The sequence below is a fragment of the Molossus molossus genome, unplaced genomic scaffold (genome assembly GCF_014108415.1).
Source record: "Molossus molossus isolate mMolMol1 unplaced genomic scaffold, mMolMol1.p scaffold_m16_p_4, whole genome shotgun sequence".
NCBI classification, from domain to species: Eukaryota; Metazoa; Chordata; class Mammalia; order Chiroptera; family Molossidae; genus Molossus; species Molossus molossus.
In genome coordinates, this window is record NW_023425377.1 from 88,647,989 (window position 1) to 88,667,779 (window position 19,791).

A 19,791-nucleotide genomic window follows, 5' to 3' on the forward strand; every position below is an offset into this window, starting at 1 on the left:
TTGTTTAGAAATAATGAGGCATGGTTATTTCAGGGTCATTATTTTGATGACACTGATAAGCCAGGGTGTGGAATCCTTTGAAAGATCCCCCCTCCAGATCTACATGCATTTTCCTTTTCTGTTTTTAAATTTAACTTTATTGTTGAAACTATTACAGATGCTCCCCCTCTTTCCCCCCATACATGCATTTTCATTCGTTCGTTTATTTGTTAGATCATTCATTCAAGTTCAACTATTTATTGCATAGAAATTTTGTGCCGATCACTTTTCTGGGGGATACAGCTGTGAGGAACAATTGCAAATATTCACGTCTTCAGGAATGGAACAAAGAAATGAATATACATAATAAATAACAAAATTATATTGTGTGTTAGAAAGTGATAAATGGGATGAAAAGAAAATATAACAGGGTAAGGGAAATGCAGAATGCTGCCATGTAGAAAGGGTTACAATTTTAGACATCTTGGTCTCAGAGAGCTCAGGAGTCACCTTAATCTTATTTTACCAAATTAGAAGACAGAGAAACACCCCCACGCCCCAACACTATCATCAAGTTAATCACTAAGGGCTCTCTGAGCACCCATTTTTACTTGGACAAGCCTCATAAGGGATTTTAATCTTTATCTAAATGGTGTTTCTCCATAGATGTCTTTGACAGAGGAGACTATCATTGCTGTGTCCAAAATATTTCTTCCATCACCTCTGCAGGTATTTTAGTATTAAAGTGTCAGTGACTTTCTTCAATCAAATCCAGAATCAGGTTGATTTACAAGTTCCTTGACCAACAAGGAGTCCCAAGGTGACCCAAAGAGAATGAGTCTGTTAAATTAACTGTCAACTCTCCCTTCAAATTTCCTTTCAGCTCTCATCCAGCTGTACCAGCTTGCAGCGAAAGCAGCATGACTAATTTTTCATCTAAGACTTATGCCTACATTTCAATTTCCAGGGATCAAACAAACAGACTTAATGGGAAATTGAAATTCAGGTATAATCCCAAGGTGAAAAATGAACCAAGAATCTGTGTGACTCCACCTATTTTTTTCATTTTAGATGATGTGTCAAGACACTGATAAAGGAAAATAAAACAAGATAGTGATCCTGAGCTTGAATCATTCCTTATCCATCAGGCCTACAGGAAATGAAATGCTTTAATGAGAAAAAGTCAGTTTCTCTTTTTTCGCTCTTTTATTTTTCCCCATCTTTTTTTTTTTTTTCTCCTTCTTGTTAGATTCATATGAACAATCAGAGGCTTGATAATGGGCATTTAGGGATTGCTTTGGTTCATAAATAAATTAGGCCTTTTGCTGACTTTCTTGGGTATTCACCACCACATAGATCAAATTCAGTTTGAGGGAATCTCACTGTTGCTGATGAAACTCTAAATTGCTATGTCCTTGAACAAGGTACTTTTAATTAAATGCTCAGAGGAGTCTGTGGCTATAGGAGCAGGGAAACAGTCCCGTTGATTAGGATGGCTGGGCAGTCGTCTGTGTAGGGGTGTGATGTCACTGGGCTGTTCGTTGATGGTTGTTTCCTGTTCTTAATCCTGTATAGTTTCAATTGATTCCCCCTTGTCTTTTAATAATGTCTCTTTGCTGGTGCTAGCTGAAGCCCTACACAGTAGCCAATAGCAAATCACTCTTTCTGAGGTAGCTATTGTGAAGGCAGTTGCTACGGGTTTTAGCTCCAAAGCCAGAGATATATTCACAATAAAAATCGAATTAGTAAAATCTGGAAGAATAGGAAGGAGTACATTATGTGCCCAGCAGGAATGATTAGAAACACTCCCCCCCACCCCCCGGCTTACAATTTGTTCCTGATCCACTACTGGATTTTATATTTGACTTCATTGTCAAATTAAAAGATAATTAATAGTCAAGCTCAAACAGAGCCATACGTTGGTTTTCTACCTTGAATGGCTTCCAGTTTTTCCCAGGTTGCTAACAGTTCAAGTGCAATGTGACAGTCTTTTTCCCTCCTCCTAGTCATATTAGGAGCAGTCAAGACGTATCATCTGGATCACAGCCCTGAGTGTTTGAGGGGGTTCTGCTCAAACATGGGGAGTTATCTATTTAGGGATCTCAGCTGTTGCCAGAAATGCAAAAACTGGCATTATAAATCCTAGACAATGCCAGGGTGCTTACACTTCAACTGTATTCTGGGGCTGAATAATTTTCTTTCCTCATCTCTTAAATAATCCTGTAATAATTGTTAAACTGTGCATGTGTGTGAAGTGTGTGTGTGTCAGGGTGTGTGTGTGTGTATGTGAATTTTTATCTTATTTTAGTTATAGGTAGTATTTTTGAATACATTTTTTTCTTTTAGCATTTACCCAGTGGATGCAACTGCAATTAAAGAGCATGTCCAAGATAAATGAAACCTTTTCAAATCTTAAGATAGATTGCAGATGCTATTCTCTAAAATGTCAATTGTACTGCAGTTTTCTAGTGACCTATTTGTCCTCAGCAGGGGTGGAGGTAGAATTCAAGGCTCCTGCTGTAAAAATTTTAGGAGGGGGTCTGTAGCCTTTGTTGGTTGCAAGCTAAGTGTAAGCAAACCACACACGCCCCAGGAGGCCTCTGTGCTTCAATGTACTCACTCAGGAGCGGGGGTAGCCAGTTCACATTGACTTCGCAGTGGGAGTCCAGGAACGTGAGGACTTCCCCTCTCGCCACGGACGCCCCCAAGAGTCGGGTCCGGATGAGCCCTTCCCGTTTCTTGGTGCGAACAATCCTTACTTTAGAAAACCGGGCCATATACTCCTCTAACTTCTCCTTCAGGTGTTCTAGGGAGGAAGAGGAGAATGTACGGAAAGAACACGTTAGTTGCAGCAGGGTCACTCACGGTGTTTGTGCGTGGAGGGTATGTGCACAACGAAACTGAGCTCACGGGTCTTTCTCTCCTCTCGTAGTTTCGAGGGGAGACGCTAAGATTTAATGCTGAGAGGGTTTCATACTTTGCACTTTGCAAAATGCTTCATAAACGGGACATACTGCCCTTTGTGAGGACACTGTAGCACACACTGAAACACCAGAGCGCTATGCAGTTCCTGTGGGCCAGCTGCCACCATGCTCACTCCGGGCTACCACCTGTCAAGAAGGGCGTGGCTCCCCCCCAACCACCAGCTCCCCCGCTCTTGCTGAGTGAAGTCACATGAACATCCCAGCTTATGGGTTCTTTTCAACAAGAGGGCTCTTTCCAGCTTTGCCTAGTATTCTCTCTGTTGAAAATAATGCATGTAACACTGCAAAAAATAAACCTCTCTCTTGAATTAACAAGAACCTGGCAACTTTTGTCCCCCACTCCCAGGGTAAGAGCAAACTGGTAAGCAAGATCAGCATGGCTTCTGATTTGAAAAAATACGACACAGCCATTTTTTAAAATATAACTTTATTGTTGAAAGCATTACAGATGTCCCTCCCTTTCCCCGCCATTGACCCCCTCCTCCCCGCGCCTGACCCCCCTGCCTTCACCACACTTGTCTGTGCCCACTGGTTGTGCATATATGCATATAAGTTCTTAGGTTTATCTCTTCCCAGCCCCCACCTCCCTTCCCTCTGAGGTTTGTCAGTCTACATAGCCATTTTTAACTTACCTATTTAAGATTAGAAAACAAAAATTTGGATTTTTGTTTGTAAAACAAAAATTTTAATCTTTGCCTGATTAAAAACAAACAGTGGGGACAGAATTAAACCTGATAACTTACTTATAGAATAAAACATTTCCTACTGACTGTAATAAATGCATCAATCTCTCAGTTGTTTTTGTGCCAAATAAGTGCATTTGGTGGCTTTTTGTGGGATATATGCTCATATAAATGACACCCTCTGCTTTCACCCTCCCATTTCTAAGAGATTATGAGGACTTGACTGGAGTTTCTGACAAACAAAGTCTAATATTCATTGAAATCTTAACGTAGCATCTTCTTTAGTTTTCATGTTCAAACTTTCTCTGCATGTCTACAATCCAAAGCATATTATTGTGAAGTATTTTCCTATGATCTGTAGCAACAGGGATTCATGTATGATCCCTTCCCTACTATCCAAAGGAACAGATGTCAGCTCTCTGCTTTAGTTTCTGTGTATATCAGGGTTCATTCATGTTTTTTATGGCTTCTTCTTAGCATTCATGTAGGTTTTAAAAATAACTCTATTTCCATTTTTTTCCTCAATTGCCCTATAAACTATGTTTTACAAATGGGTCAAATAAAAAAATACTTAACTTTTTTTTTTTTTTTTTTTTAGTATAAAAGAACACTGGTGGAACATTGCACAAGAGTGGTTTAGCTCAAAATATGTTTCTCTCTATTTTGTTCTTCATGTAATGAACAAAGATATGGAGATCAGATTACAGAAAGCCAAGACGGCAGGATCTGGAGTCAGAACAGGCCCTGTGGGAGGCCATGAGAATGAACTGTATGAGTAGGTCATGCTGACTCAGTTAGCCTGAATTACCTTGCCCAGAAAATATAGAGAATTTGGGTGTTTTTTATTCCCTCTTAGAATGGGTGGAGGATCAAGCTTTGGTTAGAGACCTGACAGTACTCATTCAACAAATATTTAACTGAAGACCCCAGTAAGTCCCTCATACTTAAGAAGAGAAATAGCATTTCTAGCATAAGAAATACCTTTGAATGCTTAGCCTGAAAAATAAGAATTAATGAATTTTGAGGGGGTAATATTTTGATAATCATCATCTTCAATTTATTGCAAATTTAGAGAAAAAAGGTCTTGACCATGAATACATAAACACATAAGGCTTTATGGTAATATCACAGTATCTCAACCAACAGGTAGGCTCCACCTTGTCTCTCTCTGATTTGAAACAGGTGTGCTGTGCAGAAGGTCTACCTCCTGGAGCCTCCCTTTCGCTCACTTCTCCCCTACTTCTTTCCCTCTGTGCAAGCTACAAAGAAAGATTTGTACAGAGCATCCTGTGAATAAGGCTGCAGCTTTACTACCTTTTTCTTGGTTGTTCTTAATCCTCACCCCAGGATATTTTTCCATTGATTTTTAGATAGAGTGGAAGGGAAGGAGAGAGAGAGAGAGAGAGAGAGAGAGAGAGAGAGAGAGAGAGAAACATCGATGTGAGAGAGACAATAGGTTGCCTCTAGAACGACCCTGACCGGGGCTGGGGATCAAACCTGCAACCTAGGCACATGCCCTTGACAGGGAATCAAACCTGAGACCCTTTAGTCCGTGGGCCAATGCTCTACCTGCTGAGCCAAACTGGTCAGGGCTGCAGTTTGACTATCTCGTTAGGGAAATAAAGCAGAGACCTGCCATCCTATTGCTCAGCCAAAGCCATTGACAAAGTGGTAAGTGATCAAGAGCTCAGTATGTGCCAGTCTTGAATGGCCTGTGTCCTGTCAGGACTTCCCACAGTCATAAATGTTTAAGAAACCTTTATAATCTCATTACTGTAATTTAATTTATTCAGGCACTGAAATCCTTCTGTATCACCAATGTACAAACAAGTGTCATTCTATAAGTTTATTTGTATGTTGGTTGTTTGGACCACAGAATGTGTTGTCTCATGAAAACAGTGAAACAGTCATTGGCGACTGAAAATAGATCATGAACTTTTTTTAAGCCCACTAAAATAGTTCTTTATTTAAACCTCATTTTTTTTTTTATTTTTGATTGATTGATTGATTTTAGAGAGAGAGAGAGAGAAGGGAGGGAGGGAGAGGGAGAAAAAGAGAAAGAGAGAGAGAAACATTGATTTGTTGTTCCACTTATTTATGCATTCTTTTGTTGATTCTTATATGTGCCCTGACCGAGGATCAAACCCACAACCTTGGTGCATTGGAATGAAGCTCTAACCAACTGAGCTACCTGGCCAGGGCCTAATTGTTCTTTTTTCAAAGATACCACTACGAGGATCATCTTGGTGGTCTAGGCACACTACTTCTTCCTTCCTGACTCTTAAAAACTAATGGGGTCTCTCTTGGGTGGTGGGGGAGAGGAGGAGTAATTCTCTGTAGCTGCATAAGAGGAAGTGGCTCTATAACAGTCAATTTTCCAAATTGAGACCAAATGGCTCTTGGCCACCTGGGAGTGGTTGGCCCAACTTTGGATTTAGACTCTGCACTTTTTAGTTATTTAGGGAAATCTCTGGAACTCAGCGGACACTATCTCCACACATTCCTTTTCTTCTATATACACTCTTTGATTATGCGTTTTTTTTTCTTTTTTCAAGGCCCATTTTAATGTACTAATAGGGTTGTATGGTATGAATTCACTAAGCACAAGGGATTTGACCCCAAACAGATTCTATTAAATGTTCAGATCAAATCCTCTAGGTGAACTTTCTGGAAATAATAACTTGGTTGCTTTGACTAAGAATAATTACTTATCTGACTGTCCTTTTGAGGGTTCCATTCTCTCTTAGTAGTTCACTTGTAACATCTAATTACCCACAACTTACAGTAAAGACAGGTATCATTGGTCTAATTAGCAAATTAGATGCTCTTGCAAGAGAGTTATTGGGGATGGTGGAGAAGGCTGTTATTAAAAACATTTTGCATTTCTTTTGTGTGAATAATTTTTATATTAATTGTTAATATATCAAATGATATTTTTCTAAGCCTTTTATAATTTTCAAGTCATAATGAAAAGATATCTGTGAATGAAGAAAAGTAATCGGACTGTAATTTATAGTTTGTAATAATTCTGTTTACAGGAAACTAGAATGAGAACTTTATGTTTTCTTAGTAGAATCATACAGGATTTTGTGATTGGCTTATTTCACTCAGTATCATGGTCTCAAGGATTGTCTATGTTGTGATATGTGTCAGAATTTCCTTGCTTTTTAAGGCTGAATAATATAATCCACTGTATGTATATATCCCATTTTGTTTATCTATTCATCTGTCAATGGGCATTTGAGCTGTTTCCACTTTTGGGCTACTGTGAATAATGTTGCGATGAATACAGGTATACAAATATCCCTTCACTTGCAATTCTTTTGGATATATACTATAGATACATATACTCAGAAATGGAATTGCTGAATCATGTGATAATTCTATTTTTAATTTTTTGAGAAACCTTCATACTGTTTTCCATAATAGCTGTACCACTTTACATTCCCATCAACAGTGCATGATGATATTGTTGTTGGTTGAAATTAGGCTCTTCCACAGGATTGAGAGAAAAGCATTTCACAGACCCATGCATGGGAGATTGTGTTGTGACAAGGTTTATTTGTGATGCAAAATCAAAGGAGTTCCTCTCCTTGGTTCCCAGGGTCCCATCTCCGTCCATCCTGCCATGTGAAAAGTCCAACCAAGTCTTCAGCAAGGCGAAAACAAAGGCCAGTGTCCAGAGTTTCTGTTTTATATTAAAGCTTAGTCCTTTGCCGCCTGTGTGGTCTGCCATGGACCAGGTAGCTGTTAGACCCGCATGGTTGAATGCTCCGAGAAGAGAAAGAAAATACATGAATGAATAGGGCCATCCCAGGTCACAGAAAGACAGAGAGAGACAGACATAGAGAGAGAGAGAAAGAGAAACAGAGAGAGAGAGAGAGAGAGAGAGAGAGAGAGAGAGAGAGAGAGAGAAGGAATTCGAGCAAGTTTTTTGTTCCCCTGGGGTTTTAACTAGGAGCCTTTTCAAAATAACCAATCAACTTTCCAAGCATTTGTAGGCTTATAATGGGTCCATTCCCTAGCCAATGATTCATTTCCCAGGTTAGACTGACAGGCCTCTATGGTCAAGTAACTCCCTCTGTGCCATTTTGACTTCTATTGCATGTGTATTTATGTGTCTCCCCCACCAATCCTAAACTGTAGCTTTCCCTTGAAGTAAACAGGCTGTGTCCCAGCCCATGAGGTTCAACGGTGTCTGATTCCTTTTGCTTCCTTCTCATTAATACTTAGCCAACTACAGGAACAATCTCATAAGTTTTAAAGTTCTGTGATCCCTTTTGTAAAATGCACGTTTAAATAAATCACATTTTGGTTGAATGTGGAAGATAAACTCTGGCAAAGAATTTGAGAACTACCAAAACATTTCCCCCAAGTGGCTTTTCCTAATCCACCCAATACCATATATTCTATAGAGAAAGAGAAGTCTGAGCACTGACATGACAAATCTTTCAAATAAAACTATAGCAGCTTTCAGAGCAAGAGAAGAGCACAGACAGCAGTGTTTCAGGACTCAGACTGCACAAGAAAAACTTCCAGAACTTGTTTCTTTTTTCTCACTACCATATAGATTAATCAAGAACATCTTGAAAACATCTTAGTTTCCCATCTGAATACACCCTGTGATTACAGAGCTCCCAACACCTGAGTGAAATGTATCTGGGCCAACTCCTCTCTGCCAGCCCTACCTCCTTTAACCTCAGGTGTGTGGCCTGCAGTCTGCACCAAGTGACCAGCAGGCCCCTGCCCATTCTTAGCCTTCCTTCTTAATTATAAATTATATCAGGGAACTCAATGGCAATTTGTAATCAATTACCTTAGTTAATGAAAGCCCCCCCCCCATATTTACCAGTATATCTTTTAACAATCTTCTCTTCTCTCTTCCTAGAAAACTCATTCCTTATCTTTCAGTAGTTTCTTTAACCTCTAAGGATGTAAAAAATGCATTAGATAATGTATCTTGAGATGTAAGAGGTGACTACTTAAAAACTAAGATTAACAAAGAAAAACATCAAAAGAACCAGTATATGTATGCTTTTACCCTCTGAAGTCATTGATGGTAAAGGTCCCATTCATAAATTTCTCAGTTCTCTGGCTATTTCAAGAGCTTCTTTGTGCATTTTGTGGAGCACCAGATTGTGCAGTTTTTAAACTTGTTGTTATTGCATTCCAGCATTAATGCTACTTTTAATTATTGAGTTATTTGTACCTGCACACACACCCACATTCATAGTTCAGATAAGTAGCATTTGGTGAGCTAGTCTGACTCTTAATGACCATCTCTAAAACTTAGAACCAAGAGTGAATTTTTCCAATAAAAATAATAGTTTTCTGCAACTTGTTTTTCTTTCTTTTTAATCCTCACCTGAGGATATTTTTCTATTTATTTTCAGATAAAGTGGGAGGGGGAGAAAGGGAGAGAGAGAAAAACATCAACTTGAGAGAAACACATTGACTGTTTGCCTCCTGCATGACCCCGACCAGGGCCAGGGACTAACCGCAACCAAGGTACCTTTGTGCCCTTGACCAGACTCAAACCATAACCATTGGTCCTTGGGCCAAGTCTCCACAGCTAAGCCAAACCAGCCAGGGCTATAACTTGTTTTTCTAAGACACAATCAAGATGAGAAATGAAAACTCTGGGCCTAACAAATTACAAGGTAATGTGAGCCCCATCAACAAGTTGTCAAAAAGGGAAAGTCAGACTCCTCATGAACCCAATTGTTGCATGTGTCAAATTGCCAAGATACAGGGAATCCACCTCTGAATTCAAGGGATTTATGAATTCATTTAAGCAATTATTAAATAAGTCAAAGTGATTAATAAAAAAAAAATCTAGAATGCCCGAGAAAGAGAGAAATGGATTTTTAGCATGAGAAAAAGCATAAAATTCAGGTAGAACAAAAACTGAAAACAAATACAAATCAACTCTAAAATTTCATGGAGAAGCACAGAGAGCAAATGAAGGCAATGCTATCTGTGCCCTTTTGAAAGTACTTTCAATTCTGCATTTTTTTTCAGTTTAAAAAAATGGTAGTATAATTCACACATACGTGCTAAAAGTCATTTTGTTCTTCTTCCGCTTCCTCAGAAACATCCGGTGGAATTACTGGGGTGGGACTGTTCCCTGGGTAGAGCCATAAGGACCCTGGTCTCAAATTCGCATGTATGAGTGATTGGATAATGTCACCGATGACTGCCAAAACAACCATAAAGACTTTTGGGGTTTGACTCAACTTCACAATAAATAAAGACAAATTGGAAAGGTTTCCTCTAAACAGTTAGTGTGAGAAAAATGCTGTGTCAAAATTTCAATTTAGATGAGACCAGAACTAAATTAAATATCTGGGAATTGGTCCTGTTCCCAAGGCTACCCCAAACTCCCATTTCTAACAATATTCTTGTACAGCAATATAGAAGGAGGCATCCAGGGATTGGGCTGTCGGTCTTTGTTGAGGAAAATTGATCTGTTAGAGGTCTGTCCTCTCCAGGAACTGCTCTATTTTTTGATAATGCCATTAAAGAATAAAAAGAAAAGGAACCATATAAGATATTGCTTTGATTTACCATTTATAAAGAAAATATTAAGATTACTAAAAGTGTGTCTCTTGTTTTTTGAATGAAAGAAACAATAACAGAATAAGCAGCAAAATATGACATGGTAGTATATGAACAGAATAATAATAATTATGTCCATTTTGATTGAGTGCTTAGAATATCTATTCTAAGATATATGCATGTATTACTTTATGAGGTTCTCATTTTACAGATGAGAAAATGATATTCATTTATAAATGAGGAAAAAGAGGGTCAGAAAGGTTAAGAAATTTGCCTTTCGTCATACAGTAAAAGACTACCTGGAATATTGTAAGTACTCAATATCAGCAATTATATGTCAAGAGAAAAAAACAAAAAAGCTTGAGCCCAAGTGTGTTTATCAGGAATCTTTTAGGTACAAGGGAATTTAATATAGGAAATAAGGTGCTTATAGTAATAATATACAATTATTATAGATGATCTGAAAATGAAGAAAAGTGGAAAGTAGGGGGAAAAATCACTAAGAGTTTTATCAGCAAAAGTCAATCACTCTTAATTAGCCAGACAGAGAAAAGCAAACACTGCATGGTTTCACTTATGTGTGGGATCTTTAAAAAAAGTCCAGTTCTTAGATACAGAGAGTAGAAAAGTGGTTGCCAGGGACTGGGGTGTAGAGGAAATAGGAGAAGTTGGTGAAAGTTACAAACTTTTAGCTGTAAGATGAGTAAGGTCTATAGATCTAATGACTAACATTGTGACTATGGTTGGTAACACTGTATTGTGTAGTTGAAATTTGCTAATAGCTTAAAACATCTCTGTCCCCCTGCCCCCTAAGGTAACTATGTGAGGTGATGGTTGTGTTAATAAACGTGATGAAGAGAGTCCTTTTGATACAATTGTAATTAGCTAATTATTATACATAGGAAAGGAGCAAAGGAAGGCCAGACATTATAGGCATGTTTCTTGCAAAACACTGGGGGAGGGGGACTGAACAAAGGGAAAATACAAGCATGCCCAGTAGAGTTAGAATGACATGGGAAAGATACTTGCCTGTCAGTCATACCTGGGAACAAAGGTTATTGGCCACAATGGGCATGGCCACTGCAAGCATGAGAAGATATGGGATATTTAATTCCCTGAACAAAGAAGTTTACTTTCTTGGTTCCTTTTGGAACATTTGGCTCATAGCTCATGCTTGGCTTCCTGGCATTTGCCCACATGATCCACCGCCATGTGGACCCCACAAACCATCAACTAAAGGACTGCAACTGTCCTGATGCTGTACTGGACCTGGCTGCAACACAGAAAAAAAATTCTGGACACCAGCTTTGTGTTTAGCTTTACTGAAGCTCCAGCTATACTTCTATGATTGGACAAAGGGAAATGGGACTTCAAAAACACAAGGATTTAATGATACGCAAATGAAAATCAGTCATTCTTCTCTGCAAGTCTTCGAAAACTATTTTACTTGGAATATCGAAAGAAGTCCATCCAAACAACACCTAGTGGGGAAAATGACCCCTCACTTCATCCGATATCATTTTGACAATGTTTAAGTATATCGAATCATCACATAGTACACTTTAAATATCTTACAATTTCACAGCTCAGCACAAGGAAGACAAACAATCCAATTAAAAAATGGGCATAGGACCTGAATAGACACTTCTCTAAACAGGACATATAATTGGCTGAGAAATATATGAAAAAATGCTCAACGTCACTAATCATCAGAGATGAAAATTAAAACGACGATGAGGTATCACCTAACACCTGTCAGAATGGATGACATTAACAAATCATCAAACAACAAGTGTTGGCGAGGGTGTGGAGGAAAGGGAACTCTAGTACACTGCTGGTGGGAATGCAGACTGGTGCAGCCACTATGGAAAACAATATGGTGTTTCCTCAGAAAATTACAAATGGAACTGGCAATTGACCCAGTGATCCCACTTCTAAGAATATACTTTAAGAAGCATGAAACACCCATCAGAAAGAATATATGTACCCCTATGTTTATAGCAGCACTATATCTGGAAACAGTCCAAGTGCCCATCAGTAGATGAGTGGATAAAAACTGTGGTACATACACACAATGGAACACTATGCAGCTATAAGAAAGATCTCTTATCCTTTGAGACAACATAGAGGGACCTGGAGAGCATTATTCTGAGTGAAATAAGCCAATCAGAGAAAGACAAATACCACATGATTTCACTTATTTGTGGAACATAACAAAATAAGCTAATGATCAAAATAGATCCAGAAACATGGAAGCAGGAAACAGACTGACAAACTTCAGGGAAGGGAGGTGGGGGGGTGGGGTGGGATGGGAAGAGATAAACCAAAGAACTTACATGTATATATGCACAACCAAAGGACACAGACAATAGTGTGAGAAAGGCAGGAGGGGGGTGGGATCAGACAGGAGGGGTTGAATGGGGGAAAAAAAGAGGGAATATCTGTAATACTTTCAATAATAAAGATAAAAATTGAAACTAATCTATAGTGATGGAAAGATCAGCAGTTGCTTAGGGAGGAGGAAAATGGAGAGATGACAAAGGGTTATAACGCTGGTCACAGACCCACTGCCTGGTGTCAGAGTACCAGTAAAATGAGAGCTACATAAATAAATAAATAAAAATAAATAAATAAATAAATAAATAAATGTCTTACAATTTTATGTCCATTGTACATCAATGAAACTGAAAAAAGGTCACTATTTATATTTTCTTAAATTTATATTTAGAGCCTACTTGTTCTTTTATTTATTTACTTATTTTTAGACTTTTTTTGTTGTTGTTAGTCCTCATCTGAAGATATTTTTTCATCAATTTTTAGATAGAATGGAAGGAAGAGAGAGAGAAAGAGAGAGAGAGAGAGAGAGATATCAATGTGAGAAAGACACATTGATTGGTTGCCTGCTGCACAACCCCCATGGGGGCCAGGGATCAAACCTGCAACCTAGGCACATGCCCTAGATCGAGAATCGAACCCCTGACTCTTCAATCCCCAGGCTGACACTCTAACCACTGAGCCAAGCTGGCTAGGGCTGCCTACTTGTTCTTTTAAGTCTAACATTGAAATATTCCATGTTATCATCTGAAAATATTATTTTAATTGTGCCATGGTTTATGCTTATTTTTTATTTAGGTTGTTTACATGATTACAGTTATTATTATTATTTATTTTATTTATTTATTTATTTTTATCCTCACCCGAGGACATTTTTCCATTTTTTGTTCAGATAGAGCGGGAGGGAGAGAAAGGAAGAGAGAGAGAGTGAAACATCGACGTGAAGGGACACATCGAGTGGCTGCCACCCGCATGACCAGCCAGGGCCGGGGACAAACTGCAACCGAGGTACGTGCCCTTAGCGGGAACCGAACCCGGGTCTCTCTGTACCGCAGGCCGGCATTCCAACCGCTGAGCCAAACCGGCCAGGGCGATTACAGTTATTATTATACATACTATATAATGACTATTTTTATGACTAAGTGTTTTCTGAATCTATAATTTTCCTGAGGAGAGATTCCAAGAGTTGAAACTAGAGCAGCACAGGGTGTGAGCCTCTTTAAGTGAAAAGGCTGTGCACATATATCTAATGAGAAGAGACTGAGAACTCGGACTTCATTTGATATGGGACTCAAAGAATTTGGAGTAGTCAAGATGACTTCAATGCCCATAAAATCCATTCTCTTCTTTATCAAGAGAACTGAGGCCACCTCTCATACCACCAAACTGACAAACCAACGGGCACCTCTCCTCCTATGCTCTTTCTCTCCTGATGAGGGAATGAACTACCTGTGTGCCCTTCTACGTCCACCTTCTTATTGTGCCCTTGATTCCATCTTTTCACATCTGCTCAAGAGCATGACTCATAGATGTCTCATCTCTTCCCTGTATCCTCATTTTTGATCTTTCTAATTTTGAGTCATTCCATCTTCAAGCAGAACTGTACAACATCCTTTATTGTAAAAAGAAAAACCTTCTTTGACCCACACCCTTCTCCAGCGTCTGTGCCATTCACCTGCTCCTGTTTTCAGCAGGAGGTTTTGTGGAGGAGTGGTCTACATTTGCATTCTCCACGGCACCTCCTCCCATTCTCTCTTATTATTTATTTCCTTATTTTTCAGTTACAGTTTACATTTAATATTATTTTGTAATAGTTTCAGGTTTACAGCATAATGGTTATATAATACTTGACAAAGTGTTTCCCCTGATAGGTCCAGTACTCACCTGGACCTATAGTTATTACAATATCATTGACTGTATTTCCTATGTTTTACTTTTACATCCCCATTGCTATTTTGTAACTACTAATCTGTACTTCTAAATCCCATCACCTTTTTCACCCAGCCTCCCAACCCCTCCCCTCTGGCAATTATCAGTCTGTTTCTGTTTGGTTTGTTCTTTTGTATTGTTCTTCAGGTTCCACATATAACTTAAATCATCTGGTATTTGTTTTTTTTTTTTTTTTTGACTGACTCATTTCACTGAGCACAATAGCCTGTAGGTCCATCTGTGCTGTCACAAATGGCAAGATTTCATTTTTTTGTTTGTTTGTTTTTATCCTCACCTGAGGACATTTTTCCATTTTTTGTTCAGATAGAGTGGGAAGGAGAGAGAAGAAGAGAGAGAGAGAGAAACATAGACATGAAAGGGACACATCGAGTGGCTGCCACCCACACGACCCAACCAGGGCCGGGGACAAACTGCAACCGAGGTACGTCCCTTAGCGGGAACTGAATTCAGGTCTCTCTGGACCACAGGCTGACTCTGCAACTGCTAAGCCAAACCTGCCAGGGCAAGATTTTATTTTTTTAAAGGCCATTCTCTCTTGACTCCGTACCTTTTATTCATTCCTTCAAGACAGTCTTGGGGATTGGTACGGATATTGTTATGCTGGATACCATGGTCATTTACCTTTGGACATGGGTAGACATTTTGCTTCAGAGGGACTCTTTTGTCAAGACACAGCTCTCATTTAGACTCTGAATAAAAGGGATGTTGGTGTGACAACTGACTGTGGCGCTGCAGCAGGAGAGGACAAAGGGAGTTATTACCGACGACACGACCTGGAGGTTCACTGACAGACAGGAAACGAGTTGTGAGGCACACAGGTCTAATTGTGAGCACAGAGTACTTTCGTGGTCCCTGCAGGGTTAATTCTGACTCAGGGTCATACTTGGCCAACAGATCCAGGAAGGTGGAGGTCATGAAGAAAGATATAGGTCCCAGAAAATGTCTAAAGTGGTGAGAGCCCCTTGCTTGAGTAATTGAAAGCTAAACTGGACCCAGCACTATGAAATATAATTTGGCTCTAGTCTCCAGGGAATGGAGAAAATGATCTAATAGGTCTTTTCCATCTCTGCTTCCTCTGACCTCTGGCTGTTAACATCACTTTTCCTCGTTATGTCAAAATGAATTGCCTATTTACCACTGAACTCTAGAAAGCATTTTTTTCTCCCTAGGTAAGACAGCAACCTAGCATTTGCTACTTGCCCTGCATTTCAACTTAATCAATGTGCCAAGGAGTCTTTCTGAAATGGGTATTATTATTTTCAGGAAATTTAGCTTACTTGCTGGGTACATGGTTCCCCTTCACCATGAAGCCGGAGCGCTCCCAAATTTTAGAAGAAATTCCCAAGAGAATGTAAACTCTATTAGCAAAACAGGAAGGAAAATGAAGTGATATGGTCTTTAAATTGCCAATAACCTCCATAGCTGGGTCATTTATTAGTATTGAATCTGCTCAGGCTGTTTTTTTGTTGTTATTGTTGTTTCTGTGACAATAAAAACGGAAGAAACACTGATGCAGAATGACTGCATTCATATTCTACAGGGTTGTATAAAGTTCTCTTTCTTGGGCAGGAAGAAGGAATAGAAATTATTTAAATATCTTACCAAGAAATGAATAGTGTCTTTTGGCAATTTTATATATGTACACGGACATATATACATACATCGATACATATATGTATATGTCGCTTCCATCACTAAGATTAAGTGAAAAGGGACAGATTGTAATTTACCCAAAGAAAAATCATTGTTTCCTGCACAGTCTTGATTAAATGAGGCAATAAATCATATATCTAAAACATGCCAAGCATCTGCCAAAGCAAAAGTTGGCTCAGAAAGTGACGAGAATAGAATTGTGGAGCAGTAGGCATTTTATAGTCTGTCACCAATGTGACAAGTAATGATAAAGGGCAGCATTATGTCTCCTCCGCTGATAGTCTGGCCACATATTTTCTACGGCGATTCTTTTGTTTGGCCCTCTTTATCTTCATTTCAATGGGCTGCATCTCCTTGAGCGGCAGCAAATATAGATATTTTCCCTGCTAATGATATGTCTCTAACGGTCCTGGGATGATTTTCACACTTGATGAAGTTCATCCATGGAGGGGACCACAATCAGTCAGTGTGCTGCAAATGGAGCTGGACATGACTTGATTTTTTCTACTCTCTGTGGACAGACGAGCCTTGCATGCTGGTGCTTCACTGAGGCTTCACGCCCAGGAGATTTGTTTTCCACATTACTTTATAAAGATCTTTTAGCCCATCAATTCTGCCTGTCTCTCAAAATCTGTGTTAGACCACATCCCTGTTTTTGATTCTGAGACTACCCTTTCTACTTATTTTATTAAGGTGACAATAAACAAATGCAAATCTATTAAAATTAATTAATAAAATGAAACTTGAACAGGTTTAGTTTAGGTTAATTCTGGAAATGCAGTACCTCTCTTTGAACAATTCGTGACCAATAAAATATAGTATAAATGTGGTGGGAAATGGCACAGTCTCAGAGTTTGGTAGTTCACAAACTCAGTAGGGATGTAGTAAATTTTCAAATGGGAAGACAACATTTATTTATATATATTATTACATTATGTATTATTCATATATAATTCATTTTCTCAATATAAGAAATTCATTTATATAGTATAATAAATTATATATAACATTCTATAAAATGTATTTATGTATAAGAGATACTATATACATATACACATACACACACACACACACACACACATATAATTCTATATGCCAAAAATAGCATTTATATTTACATATAAATGAATTTCTACCATATTTGTCTAAACCTAAGGGGATTTCTTTTGAAAATCTGGCACCATATTGTACTACTGGCCATAGACATACCCTTCATTCATTTATGCTCATTTTTTACTATGAAATAGTTTTTATGTTTTACCATATGATTCTGGTGAATTCTCACAAAATCTACATAAAAATCATCAGCAAAAGAATCATGAAAGTCTCAAATGATCTGATATTGTCAAGTTGTCCTGTAGAGGGAACAACATGGAAAACCACAGCTGTCTACAGCGCCCAGAACTCACTCGGTCTAGACCCTGAAATCTTTGTGCCAAACCCACGTGGACAGGAGCTTGCCATGGTTTCTAACAAAAATGAACTCTCCGTGAAATGTCAAGAGTAGATACCAGTGTGGCAGAATCCAAAGTGCCTTTTTTTTAAGTCCACAGCTAAATCTGAATGGGGACAACAAAGGCCAGTCATGAAGTATTGAATTCAAATACTTATGTCAATCTTGTGTAAAGTGACATGTTAAGAAAGGTGCCTACAAATTATATCAGGCATTTTTCTCTGACAATGAGTTTTGAATAAATTTTAGGGTCACAATTAGTATTAACTTTTTTTATTTTAAGTGGGAGGACATTCATTTCCATGGGCGAGGATTTTATTTTTTATATATGTTTTTTTAATTGATTTTTTTTTTTTTAGAGAGAGAGAGGAAGGCAGAGAGAGATAGAAACATTGACATGACAGAGAAACATGGATTGGCCACCTCCTGCATGCCCCACACTGGGGATAAGGTCCACAACCTGGGCATGTGCCCAGATCAAAAATTGAGCTGGTGATCTCTTGGTGCATGGGTGGATGCTCAACCACCAAGCCACACCAGCTGGGCTTTTTTTTGACAAGGCAGAGAGACAGATTAAACTAGTGCAAGCAAAAGATATTATTTCATGGAACTGAAAACAGGAAGGGTAGCTGGGTTGCCCCAAATACCTTCATTTTTAGGAAACTAAGGATTATAGAGAATAACAACTGACCCAAGGTTTTAGGACTTGAGTCCATGTCAAGCATGCTGAGACAGATTAAACCAATCAAAGGAGGCATTTTTGAAGACAAGTTTTCTTATTGTTGAAAACACTCTTCTTGGTTAAATGCATGCTATTTCTCCAACATATAAAGCCACACTTCTCAAGTGCCTGCGTTTTCATACACTGTTTCAAAAGAAAATCCAAAGCAATTCTTTATCTCTTCTCAGTTCTACTTACCCCCGTTTAAGAACTGGTCTGGCCAGATGGTTTAGGACAATTGTTGAGTGGTTTGAATTTAGAGTGTAACTGTTGGTTTATGTGCCTGTCACTCCCAACTGGTCTATGAGTACTTAGTATAATGCCTGGCTGATAGTAGGCACTTGGAGGATGATTTGTTTTGTTTTGTTAACCCTCACTCGAGGATATTTCTCCATTGATTTTTTGAGAGAGTGGAAGGGGTGGAGGGATAGAGAGAGAAAAAGAGAAAGAGAGAGAGAGAAACATCAATGCGAGAGAGACACATTGATTGGTGGACTCCCCCATGACCCTGACCTGGTCCAGGATCAAAATTGCAACCCAGGTACTTGCTGTTGACCAGGAATCAAAACCGAGACCAAATCTTTCCTGAGCCAATCCAGCCAGGGCTGGAGGATGATCGTTAATTGAAGTAAAATTGAATTGCGGTGGCCCCTTTTACAAATGAGAAGCAAATCTTTCTTTCTTTCTTTTTTTCTTTTCCCCCTAGTTAAGATGTGGAAAGACATTGTGACTTGAAACAAGAGTTTAAGAAACAATGATTAGATTTCTAGAGTGGGTGCCTCCTTAATTAGGTATTTCATTTGAAAAGCAGTATAGGGCAAGATTGTGATAGACATTGAATGCCAGGTTGAAAAAGGGATTTATCTAGTGGATAATAGGGAATCAGCAATGCATTTTAAGCTATTTGTAGTATTACAGATAAAAGGTGATAAGATCTTGAATTAGGATGGTAACATTTTGGAAAAAATAACTGACAAATGCAATGAATCAGAAAATTTATGCTTATGAAGGGACCAATCTTCCTCATTAATGAGGTCCAGAGAGGACAAGAAACTTGTCTGTAATCATATAACTAGTAATAGAACTGTGTTCTTAATCCTATTTTCTTATCTAGGTACTTCAGTGTTAAACTGAAGAGTCTGAGATAGTCCCCTTTCTAGAATAAGGTCTTCATCATTGATCTGAGGAATGAAATAACTCTGTCCAGAAAAGAGAGCTCATTTTACTGTGGTTAGCCTGTGGCATCCCTCTGCACATCTGAGATCAACCCAGTTATTGTCTGGCCCTTGGGAAAGTTCTGGTACCCAAACAATTTGTGCCAGTCCATATTTCTCTTTTATGCATAATTTATGGTCACAGAACAACACATAGATGCCCCAATATATCTACCCTCTCTCCATCCCTTAGCTACTTAATGCATGCATTGACCTGTTTTCTCCTTCTCTTGAATACCTCTCTTCCCCATTGTTTCAGTTG

The 19,791-nt window shown here is 38.8% G+C and overlaps 1 protein-coding gene across 1 annotated transcript in view; it reads right to left on the reverse strand.

Moving 5' to 3' along the window:
* GALNTL6 (polypeptide N-acetylgalactosaminyltransferase like 6) overlaps nucleotides 1-19,791 on the reverse strand; it is a 1,114,860-nt gene that overhangs the window by 200,942 nt on the left and 894,127 nt on the right. Inside the window, exon 6 of the mRNA XM_036240055.1 lies at nucleotides 2,600-2,785. Within this exon, the coding sequence (XP_036095948.1) occupies nucleotides 2,600-2,785 (186 nt within the window). The remainder of the gene's footprint in view (nucleotides 1-2,599; nucleotides 2,786-19,791) is intronic.